This window comes from Apteryx rowi, unplaced genomic scaffold (assembly GCF_003343035.1).
Source record: "Apteryx rowi isolate R43461 unplaced genomic scaffold, aptRow1 scaffold_12, whole genome shotgun sequence".
Lineage (NCBI taxonomy): Eukaryota > Metazoa > Chordata > Aves > Apterygiformes > Apterygidae > Apteryx > Apteryx rowi.
This window is the reverse complement of record NW_020447419.1, coordinates 4,485,989-4,508,257: the sequence shown is the minus strand read 5'-3', so window position 1 is coordinate 4,508,257 and position 22,269 is coordinate 4,485,989. Positions and strand designations below refer to the sequence as shown.

General features: G+C 36.8%; 1 protein-coding gene across 1 annotated transcript in view; it reads right to left on the bottom strand.

Moving 5' to 3' along the window:
• The window catches only part of ABI2 (abl interactor 2), a 42,101-nt gene that overhangs the window by 16,070 nt on the left and 3,762 nt on the right, over positions 1-22,269 (bottom strand). Inside the window, exons 2-7 of the mRNA XM_026088090.1 lie at positions 21,790-21,808; positions 17,530-17,706; positions 6,751-6,848; positions 5,759-5,905; positions 4,603-4,727; positions 626-784 (exon numbers count right to left, since the gene is read on the bottom strand). Coding sequence (XP_025943875.1) covers positions 626-784; positions 4,603-4,727; positions 5,759-5,905; positions 6,751-6,848; positions 17,530-17,706; positions 21,790-21,808 — 725 coding nt within the window. The remainder of the gene's footprint in view (positions 1-625; positions 785-4,602; positions 4,728-5,758; positions 5,906-6,750; positions 6,849-17,529; positions 17,707-21,789; positions 21,809-22,269) is intronic.

The window sequence follows — 22,269 nt, the reverse complement described above, 5'->3', positions numbered from 1 at the left end:
CTCACCAGAAGCACAGGGAAAAAGGCTCCTGAGATGAACAGCTGCTGCATTTTTCCCTGACATACAGGACACACCACTCCTGACAGGTCATCCATTAAAATAACATCACATATGAAACTTAACAGATGACACAGCTCCCCTGCATCCCATACTACCTAACACCACTGATGTTTCTCAGACGTCTGATGACTTACCCTTATAAAACAAGGGCACCTTCTTGGACTGTCCATTAATCAGAAGGAAAAATCATACAAGCATGCAGACTGATTAACGAAGAATAGTGTTCTGGTACAAAATCATATACTCATCCCACACCAAGACAGATATATGGGGCATGGTATAGTAAAGGACTAAAGCTTGTCTAATGGGGATTACACAAATCAGTGACATCAAGAGTAATTTATCTGGCAACAAATCTTGCATTGTTCTAGGCTGCTTGCCACAGTGGAAGCTGAATGCTCTATACTTGGACCATAGCTTCGGCATGGCTACCAGGAACATACCGCAACTTACCTGACGCTAACTGTAACATCTACTACAGAGACAGAACAGAAGGTTTCAGAGATCTGAAGCCCAGTCAATTCACCACCGTGCTGAATTCAACACGGCAGAACCACTTTCTTACCTGGGTTCTGGTTATAAAAAGGCCCTCCATTCATCTGGTTCTGAAGGCTCGTCTGTGATGTGATTGAAGGAGGACGCCGATACGGCAAAGAACCCCCTATTGTTGGGGGCGTGTGCCGAGACGCAGGTCTGTTCATGCTGTAGAACTGAACTGGGTGGCCTAGGTTAGAGAGAGAGATGTGTTAGCAAAGAGAAGAATGAAGCCTGGCTTTTTCATGTCGACATTCAAGATTCAAAGGCTTGGAAAGTTTGGGGGGTTTTTTGGTTTTGTTGTTGTTGTTGTTGTTGTTGTTTTTAAAGAAAGTCTGCATCCTAGGGAGCATTCAGCCAGTTCAGCCGCCAGACTGGCAGAACACTGAATGTCTCAATAGCAACACAAAAAATAACTCTCCCAACTGCCTATGCTCAGAATTGCTAGCAAGAGTCAGCAAGAAAATGCAAAGGCATGTAAGCTACAAAGTTTCAAAATGATAGAAAATAATTTCTAGTTAATTCATTTTATATAATGTGTTATAATAACCTTTTGCAGATTTACAAGCCTGCAAAAAATGAAACACTTCATAGTCCAGCAATTAAGCAACCAAAGTATGCACAAACTAACTGTCTGTCATCTCTAAGACTCAAAGATGTTACCTTCTACAATGGAATGACACAACAATACTAACTATCTCAGCGCTGTCCAAGAAACATGCAGAGGATCATCTGGGGAAAAGAGAATGTTAGAAACTGCCTGAAGGATAGAATAAATGAAATCACACTCAAGGATCCTCTTTCATGAAGCTATCAATTGAAACAACTCCTTAAAAAGCTTGCTTTCCATTCTAATCAACTTGCATATCAAAATAATTGATTCTGAATCTAACTAAGCAATACATCTTTTTCACAGGACACTAACAAAAAACTAGCAATTAACTTTGCATCTCACTCATCAGAACCCAACACTAATCATGAAACAAGACATGAAGTTATCATCTGTGCTCCCATAAAGTTCTGCAGCTCATATACTGTATCTAGCGGTATTCAGTAAACTGGATTTCATACATCAATATGGATTATTCTCCTCCCTAATGATTCTGCCTCCATTATATGGACTACAGCAAAATTTCATGGTTAGCAAAAAATGAGGGGGGTAGGAGTGTTTATTGTGGTTGAGGAGGGATGCATGCAGGGAAGTAAATAAGGAAACATAACACATGAATGAGTTATTTTTTAAATATCTGCATTGTTCTCTTCTCATACACTGTGGTAGGAGGTTCTCCGCTATGTTTTGATTGCTTTGCAAAACTTCATACTAAGTCCGTACAGAAAATGCAAGTAGTTTGCTGTGTTACGTGCTTCTAAGAGCAAATGCATGAACTAGAGATTCACATTCCTCCTGTTTTGTACAGGTATATAAGTTTCAAATGATGCATCTTCTACAGATGAGGAATGAAAACAGCTACCAAACAATCCACCTAGTACATATGCTTTTTCACATTTTTCCTCCTGAGCCTTTCCAGTGTGTCTCCCTGTTAATTTAAAGTGCTGCAGAAATTGGTGGTAATCGGAGAGAAGGGAGGAGAGAAGGAAAATGGTAAGAGATCCATAAGGAGCAAAAACTGCAAACCCATAAAAGGTAAACCAATTAGTCTCTTCATATATTTTATTTCGGAGAAGCCATGCAAGCACTTCACTAATAAAACAGGGAAACAAAAGATCCTAAAAATAGCAATTAACTTGAAATTTCTCTTACCAAATTGTAAATATGAATTTCTAGCCATTACAATGTTTATTCTGCTTGATTTTGATTTGTCAAAAATGCAGAAGCAATATGGCTCAAGAACTGGAATATTCATAGTGCATCAAAAACTGAAAACTGTTTGAGGTCCCATCTGACACACCTCATCTTCTAAACACCAAAGAAGTTTAGACATCAGGATGACTTCCTGGAACCAAAATTCATCGCAGTTCAGAAGCTTCTAGTCATAGTCATAGATTCTAGTACAAGTATTTTCTAATTTTATATGTGCCAGGGCACCTTAAAATAAATACTACTTCAGGAATGCTTCTGGCACCTGATGAAATTCTTACTATGAGAGGTCAACATTACTAAATGCACAAACCAATTCACAACCCTGGAATAAGACTCCGCTATCATCAAAAGCAAGGAAGCACATATCTATTGATGAATTTGACTGCCTAAAGCAGATCTTTACAATGCAACATAACATCTAATCAAAAGCTAATACAGCACTGTTACAGTTAGTAAGTACCAATGCTGCAACATTAGCAAATGAGGAAATAAAAAACAGTGATTTCATAAGCATTAATAAAGCAAGTTGTAATATACACTATAAATACCACCTATTAAGCAAAATAGTTTAGTACTATTCTGCCAAATAAATACATTGAACACAAAAAACCTGTCCTTTTTAACAGTTTGTTGAAAGGAGACTTATCATTCCAAGGCATCGGAGAGGCAAGTTATATATATTAAACTTTGCTAGATGCCCCTTTTTTAATTCCATTACTGGAAGAGAATAATGAGACCCAGAACCACCACTGCCTTTTTCCCCCAAACATAATTTTTCTATGAGACTCTCAGTATCCAAAGTGCAACAGATAAAATGATTGTTTTTTATGAAACCAGCATACCTTGAATTGTCTGCTATAACCAACAGCTTATAACTGGATATTAACAGATATTTTCTAGCTATATTTAAAAAGATCACTGCTTCTGAAGGAACTCTGAAAAGCCTTGGACTGTGATCACATCTCGGCTCATCTGCCCACGACCTGGAGCAGACACTCACCTGTAGAGGGTGTGGAAGAAACAGCAGGGGGAGTTGGAGAGGTGAAGCCATCAGCAAGGGGCTGGGCTCCTGCAGCAGCAGCAGCAGCAGCATCTGGGGCAGCGGAGGAAGGGGCAGGAGCAGGAGGGGCAGGGGTAGGGGCAGGGGCAGGAGCAGAGGTAGCAGGAAGGGGAGAGGTGCCAGCCGAGCCAGCAGGGGCTAAGTGAAGAGAGGAGGAAGAGGTGGAGTTAATAAGGAGATCATGTTAGCAAGGATTAGAGAAAGCCTTTGACTATTCAGTGTTAGCTACTTATTAGATGCATAGTATTTTAGAATATGCAAGGAGAGGAGAGAAAAATGAAGCTATTAAAGAAAGGCTCATTCCTATGTAGATAGTAAATGAGGGTCAAGCAAATCTGCTGCTTCTTTCCAGGTCTGAAGGTAGTAACTCAGAGCTTTTCACTGAAAGCCATTACTTCTGAAAGATGTCTTTACTCTCTGTTATTCACGCTCTGATATGTAGCACGGCAGCCTTAGCTTTTGTACAAAATTAGAAAGCATACAGAAGAGGAAAGCCAAAAATTTCCAGTGCCAGTTCTCTGTTCAGAAACCTCATGTATTTCAGATCACAGTGCATGCCAGCTATACCCTTTTCTTCACTGAAAGGGCTGACTGCCTGAGCAAAGGAAAAAGGAGTGCTAATATCACTTCCTATTTCTGTAAAGCCTGAGGTGGTTACATTTGAACAAATGCCTTTTTGTAATATTCAACGAGGCTTGCATTAATGTACTAAAGATATACTCTGTGCTTGCCTCTCTTTTAGTCTAATTGTCTAAAAGCAAGCTTTTAGATATCTGCATAGACAGCCAACGAAAGACCGTCTACTTTGCTAAAAGAACAAGGGAGAAGCTTCCCCCCGCACTGAAACAGGTGCTGTGTCTTAGTCACATGTAGGCAATCGGCAAAAAAATATGATAAATCAATTAACATATATTAGAAATACTAGAGCACACCAGACACTCCCACGAAAGATACTACTTTATTCAAACTCGTCCTATCAACAGCAAGTATATCTCAAGGTTTGCATGCTTCTGGAAAATGAACTTTGAGACAGCTCGTGGGGGTTTACTCACCACTGTGTTTAGGAGACTTGCAAACACAGAAGTTAATGCTTAAGCAGACAGAGGAACAGCAAGGTCCCGTTTACCTGGGTAGACACTGGGAGGAGACGGTGTGGGAACAGCAATAGGAACACCCACACTTCCGCTTCCGCTGTTCTCTCGACTGCTGCTCCGACTACTTGGGTGGCTTCCCCCGCTGCTCCCACTGCTGCTAAAGAAACCAAAATAACCCACGACATGAATATGCTGCTCTGCATGCAGAACACACGTTCCCAACATCGAATCTCACTAATTCATAGCAGTAACAGGGAACAATTGAAAAGAAAGAGGGACGATATAAACCAAAAGCTTATTTTTTTCCAAAACTCCTCTTCATTTGGGTTATAGCACAACAGAGTTTTCACCTACTGAACTTGTCCAAATATGAAACACTTCAGGAACCTGCTTCCAAAGCACATCATTCCAACATTGTTAAACCCATGCTGAGCAAATACAGACCTTTTTTCTGTAACTTAAAAAATGTTTTCATATGCTTTCACGTAAGACTACTGAACTCTGGAAATTGTAAGATAGTAAAGTGAAAAATCAGTTTTTCTTTTGTTTTAAGTCCATTTATTTAGCCAGTCTCAAGTATTTATGACGTTTAAAAAGCAAAGATTTCAAGGGAAGTTTCAGACATGTGACAGCATGAAACTCCTCTCACTACCCTGGAGAAAAGGCTAGCCTTTTGAGATACTACAGTGATACAGCTTAGCTCTATTCTGTATTTGAAGTTATTAGGAACTTCAAAATGCAACACTCTTTTTGAACGACTCAATATAAAGACATCAAAGACATTTTAAACAAAACTGTGAACTACAAGCATACCATGCAGTCATTGAACATGCCTAATTCAAGCTGTGTACAGTCTTTTCCCAATTTTGTAAACATTTCGTAGAATAATATCACAATCTACATAGTTGAAAGACTTCACAATTTTAGTAACATATTAACTCTACAACTAAGTGATAGGACTACAATAAAGGTGATTGTGGGATTAAGTGAACAATGTTAACATTATGATCCACTATTCTGGTTTTATTAAAATGCATTCTCACCATGCCAAACGGCATTCCCAGTCCATATCGTGAATTAGCAAGCCTCTTTGTAGAGGTCCAGATGGACTTTATACTTATCATAGCACTTTGAGTCCCTATGGCTGTATGATACTAAGCACACTTCATGCAGGACTACACTGAATACCTGTATGTGCGATTCCTCTGATTCACAGATGCTGTTCTAACAGGGCTCTGCTGCGAAGGAGCCATATTGCGTGTTGGGCTAGGCACGTAGTCATTTGGTACCACCGGAGGACGCACTGGCTCCAACGTGCGATAGGGAGAGTGACGCCTACAAAGGGAAAAGCATATTTCAGAAGCAAATTCAGACAATATACATGCAACCAAAGATTTCTCATTCTTTAAAAGTTAGCTACCTACTAATCAGTATCAGGAGCTGAAAAAATGTTTTTCTATAAAGTTCGCAATATCTCTTTCAGAGGATGTCAAAAAAATAAAGGATGTTCTTCCAGTACTTCAGTCTCCACCTGCTTTTTCTGTTCAGAGACTTTGTGCTGCACAACTCATTCATCCAAAGATTTACTTGGGGTACAACATATCATCTTATGTTCATTAGATCAGAACAGCATATAGGAACATTTATATCTTGTTTTAAAACTAAAAAGACAAGGTCTGTATGCACATATGTAATCAAATACTAACAAACAGCACATTTACAATACATTTCCTAAGGATTCTATCATCCAGAAGTTGGGTCAAAGTCAAGTTTATAGGCTTCGTGGGAAAATACTTTTATCACACACAGCAAAAATAATTAATGAATAGTACCATATACCAATTCAGATATTAACTTTTCTGGTTGTTTAGCACCACCTGTCAAAGTTACACAGTTAATGACCCTATACTCCAAACGGGTAGTTTTAAGTGTCCTGCAATGATTAAAATTTAAAAAAAAAAAAAAAAAAAACTTCTCACCACCATCTTCTGTCAGAAACACTTTATTTAAGACATGATCAGTGTAAAGGATGCTGATGTAATGTCTCTTGGCCTGCAGATCAGACCATTTGTGAACAGTTAAAGAAACAAAACAAAACCACACACACAAAGAAAGAATCTTTCCTTTTTTTTTCCTCCTGTTCACCAAAGCCCCTTTACATGTTCAGTAACTGTACTTACCCAATAGTTCCTTTTCCTGACATTGGTGGACTTGGTGGCTTCTGGGTGGGCGGTGTCGTACGAGGCAGCCCACCCATCTTCATATTCTGTGTGCTGACCTGTAGGAAAGAATGGGGAGAAAAATGGCCTTCACTAAGCTCAGCTTCTGGGGGCAGAGACACCAAGATTCCTTTAGCAATTAACTCTAAGTAGGGGAAGGTTTAAACAAAAAAAATTGAGAGGCCATGCATACTATATGCAATTTCCACTCTGCTAGAAGTCAAGAGTTGTGCTCAAAGGACTCTTTATTTTATAGGGTTTTCCAAAATTGTATATATAGAGAGACAGAGTGAATTTGCCTTTAGGCTATCACATAGACATTAGATCACTGAAAATACAAATACTGTATCTAACTCCACTAAACCTCCCATTTCACAAGGCAGTCACCTTTTAAGATAAAGGCAGTTTTTTCTGGTTGCACTACTGAATGGTAAAACTGCAAAACTGCTTTTGAGTACTCTTTAAAAATAGTAGAGTTTTTCTAATAGGCTACAGTTTATAGTAATCAATATAAATAAGGAGAAGCCAATACAGCCTCCAGGTATGATCCATTAATGCTTTAATGTTTTCACAGTACTGTATCAAGACTATTTAACATATTGGCTATTTTTTTAGATAATATATATATTTCATATATACATAAATATATAGAGAAAGCTATATGGAGAAAAATATAGAGACATAGTTTTTTTCCCCACCAAATTTGTAACATTTTAATACCTAAGCACTTTGGAAAGTAAATGGATGGTGAGAAAAATTATGAACAGCAATCTGATACTATTGTTGTCACCCCCCCCTTTTTTTAGCTTATAATACTAATGAATTAATTTTTATATAAGGTCTTTATATAAGACATAATTTCTAAATAAATAAGTATTTTTTTTAGAAAGTTATCTGCATTCCTGATTGATTTATCAATCTAGGAGTCATAGGCCATTATTACTGATGTAGGCATTTTGTTTACGTGCATACTGCCAGTCAATGCATGCACCGTTACAGGAATTAGCACATGGTCTTCTTACAAGTCTCTGTTAAATGGCTTTTGATTTATGAATGCCCAAACTATCACTTAGACATAGAGATGTCCAACAAACCAAAAAGAAGTATGCTTACATCCCTTTTTCTGTTGTTCATGTCATACTCTATTTCACAGTGTTTCTTATTTCCAAAACAAATATCTTGTCTACTGCCCCTACTTCACATATAAAAAAGGCACACTGAACAAGACATTAAGAATATTTGCAAACATCATTAAAGGCAAATTACTCCTTTATAGTTTGAATGTAAAACCCAGGCAATGTTTGTTTTTGTTAATATATAAATAATGAGAAGAGTGTAAAGAGTAATATATTCAGTATACTAAAACACTGAAACTTGATTCCCTTGCTGTAATGCAAGAACAGTGCTATCACATTTTTAATTTCCTGGGAAGAAAAGAAAACCAAGCTTTGCAAGTTTTTATTTTTTTGGTCAGTTTAAAAATAAAACGTTTGGATTTCATTTTGCAAAAGTGTTTCGAAATGGCAAGTTAAGAAAACAAATCTTTTGAAAAGCATTATAAAGTCCTTTAAGCCAACTCTAAGCAACAAGAAATCTAAAGTTAATTCAAATGAGGGACTAGGTAAGCACTGAACTACAACTACTTGAAGGGAAGAGGAAAAGTGTAAAATGAAACTACATTTTATTCTATACACGGAACATTAAGAAATAGCCCAAAAGCTGAAAAAAAATTTTTTAAAGTTGCAGCACCCCCTCTATTTCCTCTTTCATTAAAGACATCTGTATCACCCACCTACCTGAGTTGTCCAAAGAAAAAACCCAAGCAAACCCCCCCACCCTTAATTAAACACTTGCCGCTACATCACTTCCTACACACATACATTTCCATCAGTCCATTAAGCCTAGTGGGCAGGGGTTTCAGATGTCTTTAGATGACAGCAAATTTAGACCAACCTGTGTGTCCCTGAATATCCCATCTAGGTGTTTTAACCAGCTACACAATTGTTTCTTACAGATGATGTAACCATTAGCTATCACTTTACAGCAAATATAACATCCCATGTATTTAATCCTGCCTTAAAGAACAGTACTATTTGTATATTAGCATTACAGGAACATATGCCTATTGACATAGGAAGGGAAGAAATTTTTAGAAAATGTGGCTAAAGAAAAAATGATCCTTTGCTGGCCAAGAAGTTTCAGTCACAAAGAATTCATTCTTAAGAAAAACTAAACTGAAAGATGGGGAAATGTACTAAGAATAAGCTTAATTTCAGGCTCTTTGAAATGACTTTTCAACTCTGAAACTGAAATGTTGAAAGAGCAAGTAATCAAAGCTTACAGGACTGTCTTTAAATCTGACAGGATTGATGGCTTTAAGATAAGCTACTACAAGTTAAACAACTTTGTCCAAATAAATTCCCCTTTGACTTATGGCCAAATAATCACAGAAAAGAAACAGGCAATATAAAGTTCTTCCAACAGTTCTGACCAACATGGACAGATTTGCTGGAATAATATCACGCAAGACACTAAAAAAGGTTACAGACTGCATTGAAACAAAATGAGAATAAAATTGAAAACTACACTAGTTACAACTTCAGCTGAGATACAAACATATGATTTCCATTTGTCCCCCTCTATGATGACTTCTACTAGAAAAAAAAGAAACCTATTAATGCTCCCTACCTTTGCAAAACTTAATCTATTGCTTTTTCCATTTTGCACCCATTGTTCTTCTTTCATGAAGATAGCTTCCATACACAAATCCTCATCCAAGGACATCCCTCTTACAAACTTTTAAATTCAGAAGCAACCCCTAGAACTCAAGGTCACATTTACATTTGCTGTCAATTTTCAAAAATGTGTCTTCTATAGTAAGTCAGAATTTGCTAGGAGTTGCAGTGTGTCATGATGACATTTCTCCCAGCTCCACACAGCTAGAAGTATCCAGCTCCTAACATGGGAAGCGTCTCCAAAGATGCAGCTGGTTCAGGCAGAGGGCGACAGTAAAGGAAGGCATCTGTCTGTTGGGGTTTGTTTCACTGCAGTCTGCAGGACTCTACAAATCTGTGGTTGGCTTGTAGTTTAAAGCTTGCAAATCCTTTTAGGAAACTCTGTGGCAAGACAGAGCCTGCAACCAAAAACATGAAGGAGTTTCTCTGTTTGTGGTCACAGCTGACAAAAAACAGCTAAAGATTGTGCCAAAAAAAATTGAGAGAGGCAATAAGGATTTGGGCACAAAGCTCAAAAAAAAGACAAGCTGACAGTGTCCTAAAAGAGGGAAGACAACCCTGTGAGCAGACAGCAGAACACAGGACCTACACAAAATGCTTGGAGGGATTTTTCCAAATCTTAAAGATTGAGGCAAAAAAGTAGAAAATACTAGCAACTGAAATTACATGGAGGAACCCCTAACTAATTGTAGGGTGAAGACACAGATGCTCCAGGATAAGCATTTTTTTGACCAGACACTGTACAGAAGCTATTTATACACAAAGTAGCACCCAGCAGAACTTACAGAAGACAATGTCTAAGGACCAAAGCTGCAACTTTGACAGCACTAGAGCTGGGATTTGAAGTTCTGCTGAGGAAAAAATTGCATAAACAACTTAAAACTAGCAGATCCCTGACAAAAACGCATCACGGAGGAAAGACTCCCAGTATGCTTTGAGATCCAGCTCCATGGAAACACCAACAGGATAACCACAGAGAAACACGAGGCTGGAAGTGATCACTATGGCCCTTCCAGTATAAAAAAGGCACTGTAAGTATTTCATCCAACATCATCTATACTGAGCTAGAATGTAAGTTTTAGAAGGGCATTACCTGATGATTTAAGACAGGATACAGGACTGATTAGATCCCTTAGCAAGTAATCATTTAGAATTTCTTTTTTTGCATAATTAAACCTTATTTGTCCAATTTCTACTTCTAGCTACTTCTAGTTTTTCATAGATCCCAGTGATTAAATCGTCTTCTTGTGGTCCTACATATGACTGAGCCTCCTTCATATTTACATTTTTATATAAATTGAACAGATGGATCTTCTTCAGCACTTCACTGTATAACAAATTTGTAATGAAAGAAAGTGGTTAAAACTGAGAAATCCTGCAGTTCATTCAGTTCAATTCCTGGGAATGTTTTAATGTGCAAAAAAATTCCCTGAACAAGTGCAGAAATGCATAATTGGTCAGATATCAGAGCTGGTCACCAGATATGCTCCAAGCATTTGCACCAATGCACTGTGTATTTACCCAGTGGTAAGACAGTTAAGTGCACAAAGACTTAAACTCACAACATTTTTACTCTTCAACAGAACATCGCATTGGCAGTTTATCTTACTAAGACAATGCCTTTCTTCCCAAAAAGCCTGAATGCAAGATATTCCACACAATCGGATCTCAAGAGGAACTATTTTCTAAAGCCAAAATCAGACTCAGCCCAGAAATATTTAAAAGGTGCTTTACAGTCAAATTAGATTTTCTAAAACCTTCAGGACATCAAAAGAACTGGCTTTTGCCCATAACCTATATGAAAAGTGTGTCCTATCAGTGATGTTCTATGGATTATATTCAGATACTTCAAGCAGCTATTCAAGCTTCTTGAGCAATTTTATACCTGATCCCAGCAAAAATAACCTAAGGCTGAGTGAAAACTAACTTCCCACGCCTTGCTTCATCTTGTTAACACTATAGACACGGTGAACAGATTTTTTGCCCATCATCTGCTACCTCAAAGTAAATTCCTTTTCAGGCTCTGTTCAGCCACCCAAATAGTTATTCTGCATGTCTAATTAAACCATATGTTCATCAGCTGATTAACATGTTGATATGGAATTGAAATGTCTAAATTTCAACCCTGTGTTGGCCAATGTCCACAAGTAAGAGTTTACTTCTTTTTACCACATCCACCTATGTAAAGTAACAGAAGAACCAGGCCCGTAACGACAAAAAGGCATAAACAATGTCATTGGCAATTGATTTGCTAACAGGAGATGCTACAGATACTCCTCTGACTTGCAGTTGGGAGTTTTCTTCAAAACTGAAACATATGTTTCAACTTTAAACTACCCCGATACAACCACAAGGGTTAGCCCTGCTGCAGTCAGTTAGTTTAGCATTGTAACTGTTAGCCAAGACTAGGTTTCTTTGCAGCTACGAATAATAAATGTAAGCTAAATACTTCATATGCAACATATCCTAAGTGAAGTAAAATTATTATACACATAGAACTAAGGTTGGCAGCCTTTTAGTTTTTTCCTTTCAGGCTGATGCACAGTGACTATAGTGAGATTAAATGAATAATTTATCTCCAGTGAGAGCTGCTACGCATGTGCGTTTGTGTGCATGCATGAGTTTTTAACCCTCATATTTGGCAATGAGAAGTTGATTGACCTGTTTTGATTTTCCAAATCAAAGTTGTGATCAGGTTGACTCTGGTAAAAATGGAGAAATATTTTTAACTGGGGTCATAACAAAAAATACTAGTTTCAGTCCAAATCTATATATAGAAAAAATAATTTTCTCTGAAGATAGAATACCATCATGGCAGAGGATGCAAAATTGTTGCAGTTCATACACAATCTTGGATTACACAATTGTTTGTCCTTGTTTGTTCATAACTGCAATAGTGGAGACCAACAAAGAAAACTGGCAGTTTGCCAATTAACTTTATAAAATCACTGAGAAAACCACTATCCAATATGGACTGCACCAAGAATAAGGCATATTCATCATTAAAACTATCAAATTTGTGCGCATAGACAGAAAGAGACAGGTAGGAGATATATTTCACAATTCTAAAATAAAAAAATTAAATCTCTATGTATATACTGTACCTTACACACTCATGTAAATATAAATCTGAAATGACATGTGAGAAATCTCCTTTCATTTATTAAACATTTACCATTGTGATCAGATGTACTACATACATTAAATACCTTATTAAAAATACCAGCTGACCAATTCCACAGGGATATCATTAGGATATCTACAGTAGTAGCTCTTTAACAGGCAATCTTTTCAGGAATTTGCAGGATTTTCTTCTAGCTTTTTGCAGACATGGAAAATACTTAATCATGAAAAAGATTTCACACCAACTTGGAACTTTACGTAATAAATATTGTCATACTGCATATTAATATTCTATATTGTAAAAGATAGTTTCATCTTTAAAACTGTTGCTGTCAGTAAAACTTTCATTCCGCCTTCCCAAAATCCCCAAACCAGTTGCAGGACAGGTTGCACTTCAGGAACATCACAATCACAATACTCAGCACGGGCTATACTCCATCTGTTAATGGACATGTTATGAACGTCAGTACAGTACCATGTAACTTTCTTAAGCGTCTGTCTAATTGATTTGATGCTTTTTGTTATTTCTGCAGCCACTAATGCTACTAACATCTAAACTTCTTTGAGATCCCTGAGAATTTACCAGACTTTGGCCTGACTTCTTTGATGCACTATTCATTTAACATTCTATTTAATAAATCACTTAGGTTGTTGTTTAAGGGTGACTAAATATTTTGCACAACCGACTATCAAGTTTGAGAAAATTTCCATGTATGAGTGCCTCTCAGTATTTAAACAGTTACTGAAAAACTTAAGGATACTGCAACTTTAAAAAATTACGTGCACATTTGAATTTGTTATATACCTTTGGAGCCCTTTATCTGAGCAATCTTGCACTGAAATCTTAATCCAAATCAAACCATAATTCACACCGTATATAGGATAAAGAGAATATTACACAGGGGGAGGCTTATATTCAGCTAGCTATTCAATGTATCTTTTTTCTGTATAAGGTTAGTGCAACATTCCTCCCTTGTAAATGATCTAGTAGATATGCTTAAGTCAGTCAATATTTTCCCACAAAGCTTTTAAAATTAACTGTGTTAGCTTCCTTATATAAATGCATCAATTGATATCACAACTGTCTATCTGCAGTGAAATCATTCAAATAGAAGGTCTGATACACAGGAGGGAAGATGGGGTGTTGTTTTATACAATCAGTAACATTCATTTTAACCATCTCCCCGTGTGTAATAGTCTCTGAAGAATAACAATGGAAATCCAGCCCTGGGGTTTCTTACCTTAAATCTAAGCAACCACTTAATGCATAAATGGAGCAAATAAAAGAGGTAAGGAAAAAAAGCATTGAAAGGTTAGTTGGAACTTCAGGATATGAAGAGAAAGGAAAAAGGAAAGAAAAAAGTTAAGCATTCAGCATTAACAAAATAATGTATCAATAGATCATAGAAAGAGTGGTTAAAGCAGAATGTGTCATGAACGAAAGACTTTCAAGCTGAAACTTTAATATACGTTGATCAAAAAGGCTTTAGATTATTAATACCTTAAAATTAAAGCTTAAATATTTGTACACTATTTATTCAAGTTCTTACAGTGCTAACAAAGGCACTGAAAGCTTCTCATTTCAGAATGGAACATGAGATCTAGGTAGACTAACTTCAGAGATTAATTCATTTTAGCTTTCAAAGAACAGCCTTATCAATATCCTGGACTAATTCAAACTGTTATGTGTATTAGCATAATTACAATTAGCTGAAACAGAATCCTCTAGAGTATTAACCAAATATAAATTTCTTTCCGAGAAAATGCTGGCAGTTAACTCTTAATCTGATGCCATGAGAAATCCTTTGAGCAAAGAGCAGGAGCAAATCATCATGTCTTGCAAGACGTACAGCATTCCATATGGATACTGCACCAAATATTACTGTTTTCTAAACTATATATTAAGACATTAACCAATGGCAAAATACAATTTTGAAGTTTAGGCATTAAGTCATACAATGTCTTGCGGGCACAATACAATACATCTTCTTTCCCCATAACGAAATTGTTCAAAAAATTACTTCTTCCATTTGAATACCTTTTAATTTGTTTTCAGTTCAATTAATTTAAATATATCATATTTCTTACACCTTTTGTAATGAACATTAAATATGGCAGAATCTCAACAGTAGAGCATCCAGAGCGACTACTTTGATTCATCCATTTAGTTCACAAAGAGACCATAATGTATCAAAGAAAACGTAATCTCATTTCCTAAAATAATCTCCTGTTTTTTAAGTTTAAAGTTCCACAGATCTATTTTCCACAACGGTCTCTGCTTCACACAGCTACCCTGGCAGAGCCAGGTCCACTCGTTCTGGCCAGAGAGACTGGCAAATTACATTAAAGGGTCAATCAGCTGAGACCCTTTCCTCAGCAGTATTGCTTATTGATTACAGTGCCTTAATACAACCACATACCCCTTTCAATGGGTCAAACCTCTCACCTATTAAGAAACCATATTGGAGAGCACCTTCTCCTGAGGATAGTATCCACTGATGCTTTGAGTTTCTGAACGGTATGACTAGGTGCTCAAGTAGCTATACTACTTCTCTCAACATGGCACACAGCATTTCTTGGCCTAGGATGCTCCCTGTTTCTCCTGTATTATTCCTTCTCCAGTGTGCCATCATTTTCAGGAGTTGCAACAAATGCTTGCTACAATAGCTCTTTTATTAATAGATTGTCCTGACGGTGCATAATTCTGGGTTAAAGTGCTAGTGGGGAAGCTCTGTAGCAGAAAAGGCAGATGGAGGACAATGAATGCGTACTGACGCACTGCTATGCTAACTAAAATTTTAAAGCTATTTACCCAATAACTCTTTCTGAACCCTCATTTTAAGGGAAAATGCCACAGCTAAGGCAATACACAGCTATAAATAGGCAAATTTATAGCTCCAATCCCTTTTCTTTTAACAAGTGTTTTCACTCTCCAGCAGGAGATCTAGTAAACTACTCTGTAGTTACTGAAGCAGAACAAAAACAGCATGTTGATCAGTACAACTGGCCACTTTCTCCCCGTCAGCAAGGGAACTGTTCTTTCTTCCTCACTGCAAGCAGGATTAACATCACTGGAACAGATCTATGAAACTTACAATAAAGATGGTATGACTTCAGGTTTGTTGGTTATCGTTTGGCTAAATACACAATATTTTTTCATTGTTTAAATATAGTGCATTGTAAATATCATTTGGAAGATGTTTAAAGCATATCACAAGCATAACAAATGGATGCAAACATCCATTTGAGTCATCATCAATTTGATGAATTATGTTCTTTTGAAAGAACATAATTCATTGCATCACAAGGGGTGCGATTCCGCTACATTGAGGTAAGTGGGATACCAAGTACAATGGTTTAGAGCCAGTGCTAAATAAATCTGTGCTGCAGAGCAATTAAAAACTATTCTTTAATGAGTTCTAAAATAATCTTATTAAAACAAAAGTGAACATTAAAATATTAGCGATAGTAATCCTACAGGTTAATATGCTCCATCCATATCCAGAAGGAGTTCTGCTGACCTGCATAAACTCAGAATTTGTAAGAATTGGCAGTAGATTTTAACAAAAGAATGATCATTTTCTAGTGAAAACAGTAGCTAATAATGATGATTTTTTAAAATTATTATTGCAAGTCAAGATAAAAGAGTCATTTGCCTTTTTTTAACCTGATTAGAATTACAAACTGAGGTTGACTCTTTTGCTAAGAAATGGGAAAAAAAGACTTTCTGTTAACTAACAGGATGTTGAGAAGACCTTGAGTAAAATCACTCTGAAAAGACATTTAAACAGGACTGTTCAGGATTTGAACCTTAAGATTCTGGTTAAATGATCTGTTGTCATTTGAACGATTATCCAAAGCAGATAGCTCAAATCAAACAACATAAGTAATCCAATGCAGTTCGGTGTCAAGCAAAAGAAATTCTGGTGTATTTTGACTGGAAGAAGCATCTTACCCTATGGCTACTTAGAAGGTTTACAGATTTGTTAGTCTGTCATGTAAAAATGACACTGCTTTGTGTTATTTACCTTTCTTCTCCTGGAACTTTAATACTGTCAGTGTTCTCATTTCCGTATTTGTTTTCCTGGCAGCACAAGTTAACAATAAGCTCACGTCTGCTAAGACTGTGTTCACATTCAGGACATGCTTTTAAGAAAGGCGTATCTAATTTTGCACATGACATTACTACCATTGTGTACACTGAGCTAATACTTGCATACAACAGCACCAGTTGCATCTCAATCTGCTCTTTCCCCTGAAATTCCTCCTCTTTCTTAGCGTTAAAAGGCAAAACCAGCTGGCTTAGAACTTGGCAGGAAAATTCCCATTCTGAAACCCCATATGGCACACAAGTTGTACAGAGTTCACTTTAACAAAGCACATCACCGGATATGGGTATAATATGCTCTGCCAAAAAGAAGAGAAGGGAGCAAATGGTACTTCTTATGCAAACCCTTTCTTCAGATGAGCTCCAAAGTAAGCCAGTGGCAATTACAGCAGGATCATACTTTGTTGTAGAAAAGTGACAGCTGGTTAATAGCCTTTCATTACTCAGGTATGTCCTGGCAACTGATTCAAACAAGAATAGCAGCATCGCACAAATAGATATTTAGAAGCACCTTAATGGCTGAAATCCATAGTCCCAAACATCCTCAGAAATAAGACTCAGTGGGTTTGCAAAGTTCAGAAACATGGAGGCAAGGGAAGGAGAAAGGGCAACTGGAAATTGGGCAGAATTCCTCTTACGTGTATAGACACACTGGGAAGACAAACCATGCCAGGTAAGGAAAAACTGGTATATTACCATGAAAAACATCAAGTATTTTGAAAATACACAAAGACAATGTATTTGCAGTTTGGCTGTTTTAACAATATCACCTACCTTCACTCCATGTCCAATATCATCTAGAATTGTATAATCAATAGGTTTCCTGATGTAGCGAACTGGTCGCTCCAGGTTAGCTGGTGCAATGATTTTGTGAGTTCTTGAGGTGTTTTTGTTTGTAGTCAAGATACCAATTTCTCTTCTAGCAACTTTCTCTTTGTGAATGTCCACCGTCTACAAAAGACGTAGTGTATTTACTAACAGTGGTAGGCATTTGAATACAGAGTTAGTATAAAAAATTGAACCAGTTCCAACGTTTTGCAGATCTCGGTATACTGTGATAAACATATCACTACACGTATTTTCTTACAGCATCTTTGTTCAGTTTACTGTTGAACTTGTCACCTCTAGACCCACATGTATCGCTGAGGGTTCTTTGGGTTTTCTGTCACTCTTGTTCTTTACAATTCAGCAAAATTCTTTCTCCTGTCCATTCTTAGTAGTTTCCATTGAATTATTGACACTGATCTATACCATTCCTTTAATTATCTTTTCTAATTTTACAATTGCTCTCTAAGCTCCTCTTTGAAACAGTGTCCAACTAGATGAAGTATAAGGGTATCTTCCTAAATCCTAACTTTTATGACCTGCAAAACAAACCATAAACAGGCTTTCTTAGGTTGTAAAACAGTTTGCTAAACTAGGACTGGTAGTATTATGAGAGAATAAAATTTCACTCAGACAAATCAGACAAGATATTTCAGTCTTTATAAATGGCTCATTACAATGCAATGATTGGATTTGAGAAAGTGCTCAGTACTAACTTTATGCACAATGATGCCAATGATTAAACACAGTGCCTTCACTAAGAATAGGTAAAGCCAACACTGAAAATCCCTCCCTTCACATATTACAATGATTACCACAGGAGAATATCTAGTGCAAGAAAAAAAACTAATGAAAATACATTGTCTAAACACATGTACTTGAATCTTGTTTGGGAAGGGGGACTAGGAAAAAAAAAGTTACCAAAAAAGGTTATCCATCTCTGACAGGACAGAAATTCTTAAATCCTGGGGTTACTTGTGTCATTAAAAAAAAAAGAAAAAAAAAAAAAAAAAAAGGTTCTTTGCTCACAATGTAACTTTCCTTACAGGAAACTTGCCAGAGTTATGAACAAAAGTTTTAGCTACAGGCTAAAAAAGTAAGAAAATACCCAGAATCACCATCATTAGGATTTCTATTCATTCGGATATTCATAAGATTTCTTATCATCATTTCAGTGACCATGAATGGTTCCAGGAAGACTCTTCACAGTTAAGCAAGAGAGAGGCTCTGTAGTAAACTAAAGACCAGGTACAAATGAGAACTCATTTTCATAAGACAAGTTTTATGAGTTTGAATTTTCTGCGAGCAGGGACTTGGGAGGTGTTCACACTGTTTTATCCTTTTGTTTGTGCCACATGTAGCAAAACAAGTAAAACAGATCCTGTGTTATCTTGTGCAATCATCAGAAAAAAAAAAATCCAAATAATTGTTTCTTCAAATTCTTTCCAGAAAGGAGGTTTTCATAAATACCAGCGGCATTATATGCAGGTTTAAATCACTGTCTATCAAGATTACCCAATATTTCCCACCAACATATTTTCAATTGTTTGCAATTTTGCTAAACTTTAAACAGTGAACAGAACTTCCTTGTGTATTTCTACCACCTCCAGTATGACCTAACTAGAACTGGAAAGTTTCTGATGAAGCAGCACAGCTATTTCTTAAAATAAAGCTACAGAAAAATACCTTATTCAAGGTCAAAAAATGTTGGCAACCCTCTCTTTGAAAAACTCACGTTTGTTGAGTAATGATCTGAAATTTAATAGGGGTGATTAAACAATCTGGGACACTTCTTCCACCACCCTCACAAAAACCCACCCAAATTTGTCCAAAATATAAACCTTTGCAGAAATTCCGAGTTCATATAAGCTTAATAGAAACCTATACATTATAACAGCTAATAGTTTAGCAAATAAACCACTCTCCAATCAATTTTGCCAAAGCCCTTCCTGAAGTTCCCAGTGATGACCAGGTCTATGTACCTTCTCTCAGTGCAACGAAGCAGATCAGTCTCTTCACAATTCTTATGCTATTACTCCTTGTTCAAGCACCAGTGCAAACAGAGCAGGTAAACATGCTCCATTGCACAGTACCAAAAATGTGCCACTCTGAATCAGGGTGGGATTCAATATTTTATCTTTCATCAGATGTTTTTATCCCTTCCCTGTGCCTGGCACAGCGGCAGGAGACGTTCTGGGAACAAGTAGCAGTCGTACCAAAGAGACTGTCTACAGAATCCTCACCGCATCTGCTGAGGAATTAGAAAGCTTGTACTCTTTTGATAACCTAACTGTATGTGACTGCAACAACTCAGGGGATCATCTCATGTTTAATACAGCTGAAGAATTCAAGCCCTGCTATTATCACAGACCTCACCTATGATCTAGACCTGTCACTAGAGAAGTGCAGAAACATTACATTGACAATTGTATGTTCTTTATCTTACAGGCCTCTAATCCAGTTTTCTAAAATGATGAACATCCCCAGCTACAACAGCAATGCCATGAATCTAAAATGCTACAGGATATTTCAAATATACTGAAACGTCAAAATTTCATGGGTCTTAATGTGGCCATCCAAAACTGGTTTATGCCTTGGACATTAAACTCTCAATGACTCCATTCTTATCTTCCATCTACAAATCAGAAAGAAAGTAATTAGTACGGTAGCGGCAAGATTATTTCTTCCTTTCCCTAAAGCTCAAGTGCTTGACCTCTGCTACCTTAATCATGTTCATTCAGCATTTTATTATGCAATTATCTAAAGATACAATGTGACAGCAGATATTCAATGCACATACTATTGTAGTGATGGTATCTTGGCATTGTGCAAACTTGTTTCCATGAATGAAAAGGGAGGTTTTAATTATTAATAAGAGCTATGAGTACATCTGACTTCCTTAAGGAATAGAGTGATCAGTGAGGCATGCCTACAGTAATAAACAATGAAATGCATAAAAACTAATTAAAAGCTGAAGCTCATGTAACAGGAATTTTGTTGCATGACAATTCAGAACAGCTTCTTTATCTTTAATAGCTATGGAATGACTGAGGGTGTTAAAATGGCACCCACTTCTAATAAATACTCCCAAAATTCTATTGAAAAGCATTTTGCTGGCAGGTTTTTCAAAAATTTCATTCTCTAGCTTAGTAGACTACTGGAGTCCTAAAATCTTAAGACATCTATAAAACAGCAAAGAGGAACGTTGAGGTATTTGATTACCAGAGAAAGGAGCAAAATACTACTACTAAAGAAACTACTAAAGAAAATGAAAATATTTATCCTTAACACACAGATAATTATTGCCTCCAGCACTGACATTAATGCCTTATGCAAGACAGGAGAGGGCTAACAGAATGTTTGTTCAGGAACTCAGAAACCTCTGTTGAGATAATATCATTTTTAAAACACTCCATTCAAAAGACATCCAAGGAGAGAAGGAAAAAGTTATATATTAAGTTTTGGGGGTTATAACTTGACTAACAAAACATCTGGCTTGGAAGGTCTGGCAGGAAAAGCAGACGGGATGTAGTCTGCTCTTCTATAACTTAAATCACTGTTCTCTAATAAGAAATTTCGGATTACTGACAGTATTATTATGTAATTTTTCCCATAGCTCCATTAATCATTGGCAACAGCTTTTAATTGAGAGATAGCACACAGTTTGTTAGAGATCAGGCTCATTACTACCATCTTTTGATATGCTTTCCAAAATGCCTACAGAAGGCAAGGGCTAACTTGGGGGGGGGGGATCACTTTGTTTTTCTCTATTAGGAATTTTCTGGGCCAACTGTCAAACATCCATACTGAAATCAATAAAAACAGCCTCAGGTTTTGTAAAGATTAAAAATAGTGAATACTTTAAATCATTTCCAGGATTCCAAAATTAAGAGTATTCACCACTTAACAGTCCCTGAACTTGTAGTTTTGAGAAATACTCTCTTCTAGATGTAAGTGAAACTTTTCAGAGTATTAAGTTAGCATTTTGAAAGTCCAATATGTAGTGAAACTGCAGAAATAAAACTCTCCAGAAGCCTTTCTCAAAGCATTCTAATTTCAATTTACAATTTATTGTCTGTGTGTTAGTCTAGGCTTTTAAAATACAGTCAAAAAATCTTAGGAGAAAAGGCTGCTTAAATACAGTGCTGCTGGTTGTTGTTTTTTTTAATCTAATTTGCTGGATTTTTAAAAAATGAATTCAAAAATTACCTTGACAACCGGATTACTGCTTTAAGATAAGTAACTGTCCAAATTTAACAACTTAGAAATGTGACATATTAGTTGCTTCAACTCAAATTGTATATATTTTATACATAGAGAAAGAGGTTATAATGCTACTAAGATGCTGAAAAGCTATCTGCTCCATACACTGCTAATATCTACTGTGGACAACTAGATTTGCATTATCATTTATGAAGGAGTGTGGCTATTCTTACAGCTTGTAAGGAAAAGACAACTGAAAACATCTCCAAGTCCTTCCTGATATATGAAGAGAAAGTCCAGCTGAACCGCCCTGCAGAGAGCAACCAGCTCACACATGCTGTTAGAGTTAAACTAAGCATCGTGCGCAGACTACAGAAAAGCTCAGATCTGCAGGCTACTCGGTACCTACGAACTGCTCTGACAGACGGCGTCATGGGGGCCGATTTCTGTCAGAACTGGATGAAGCAGATTTCTCCATCATGTAAC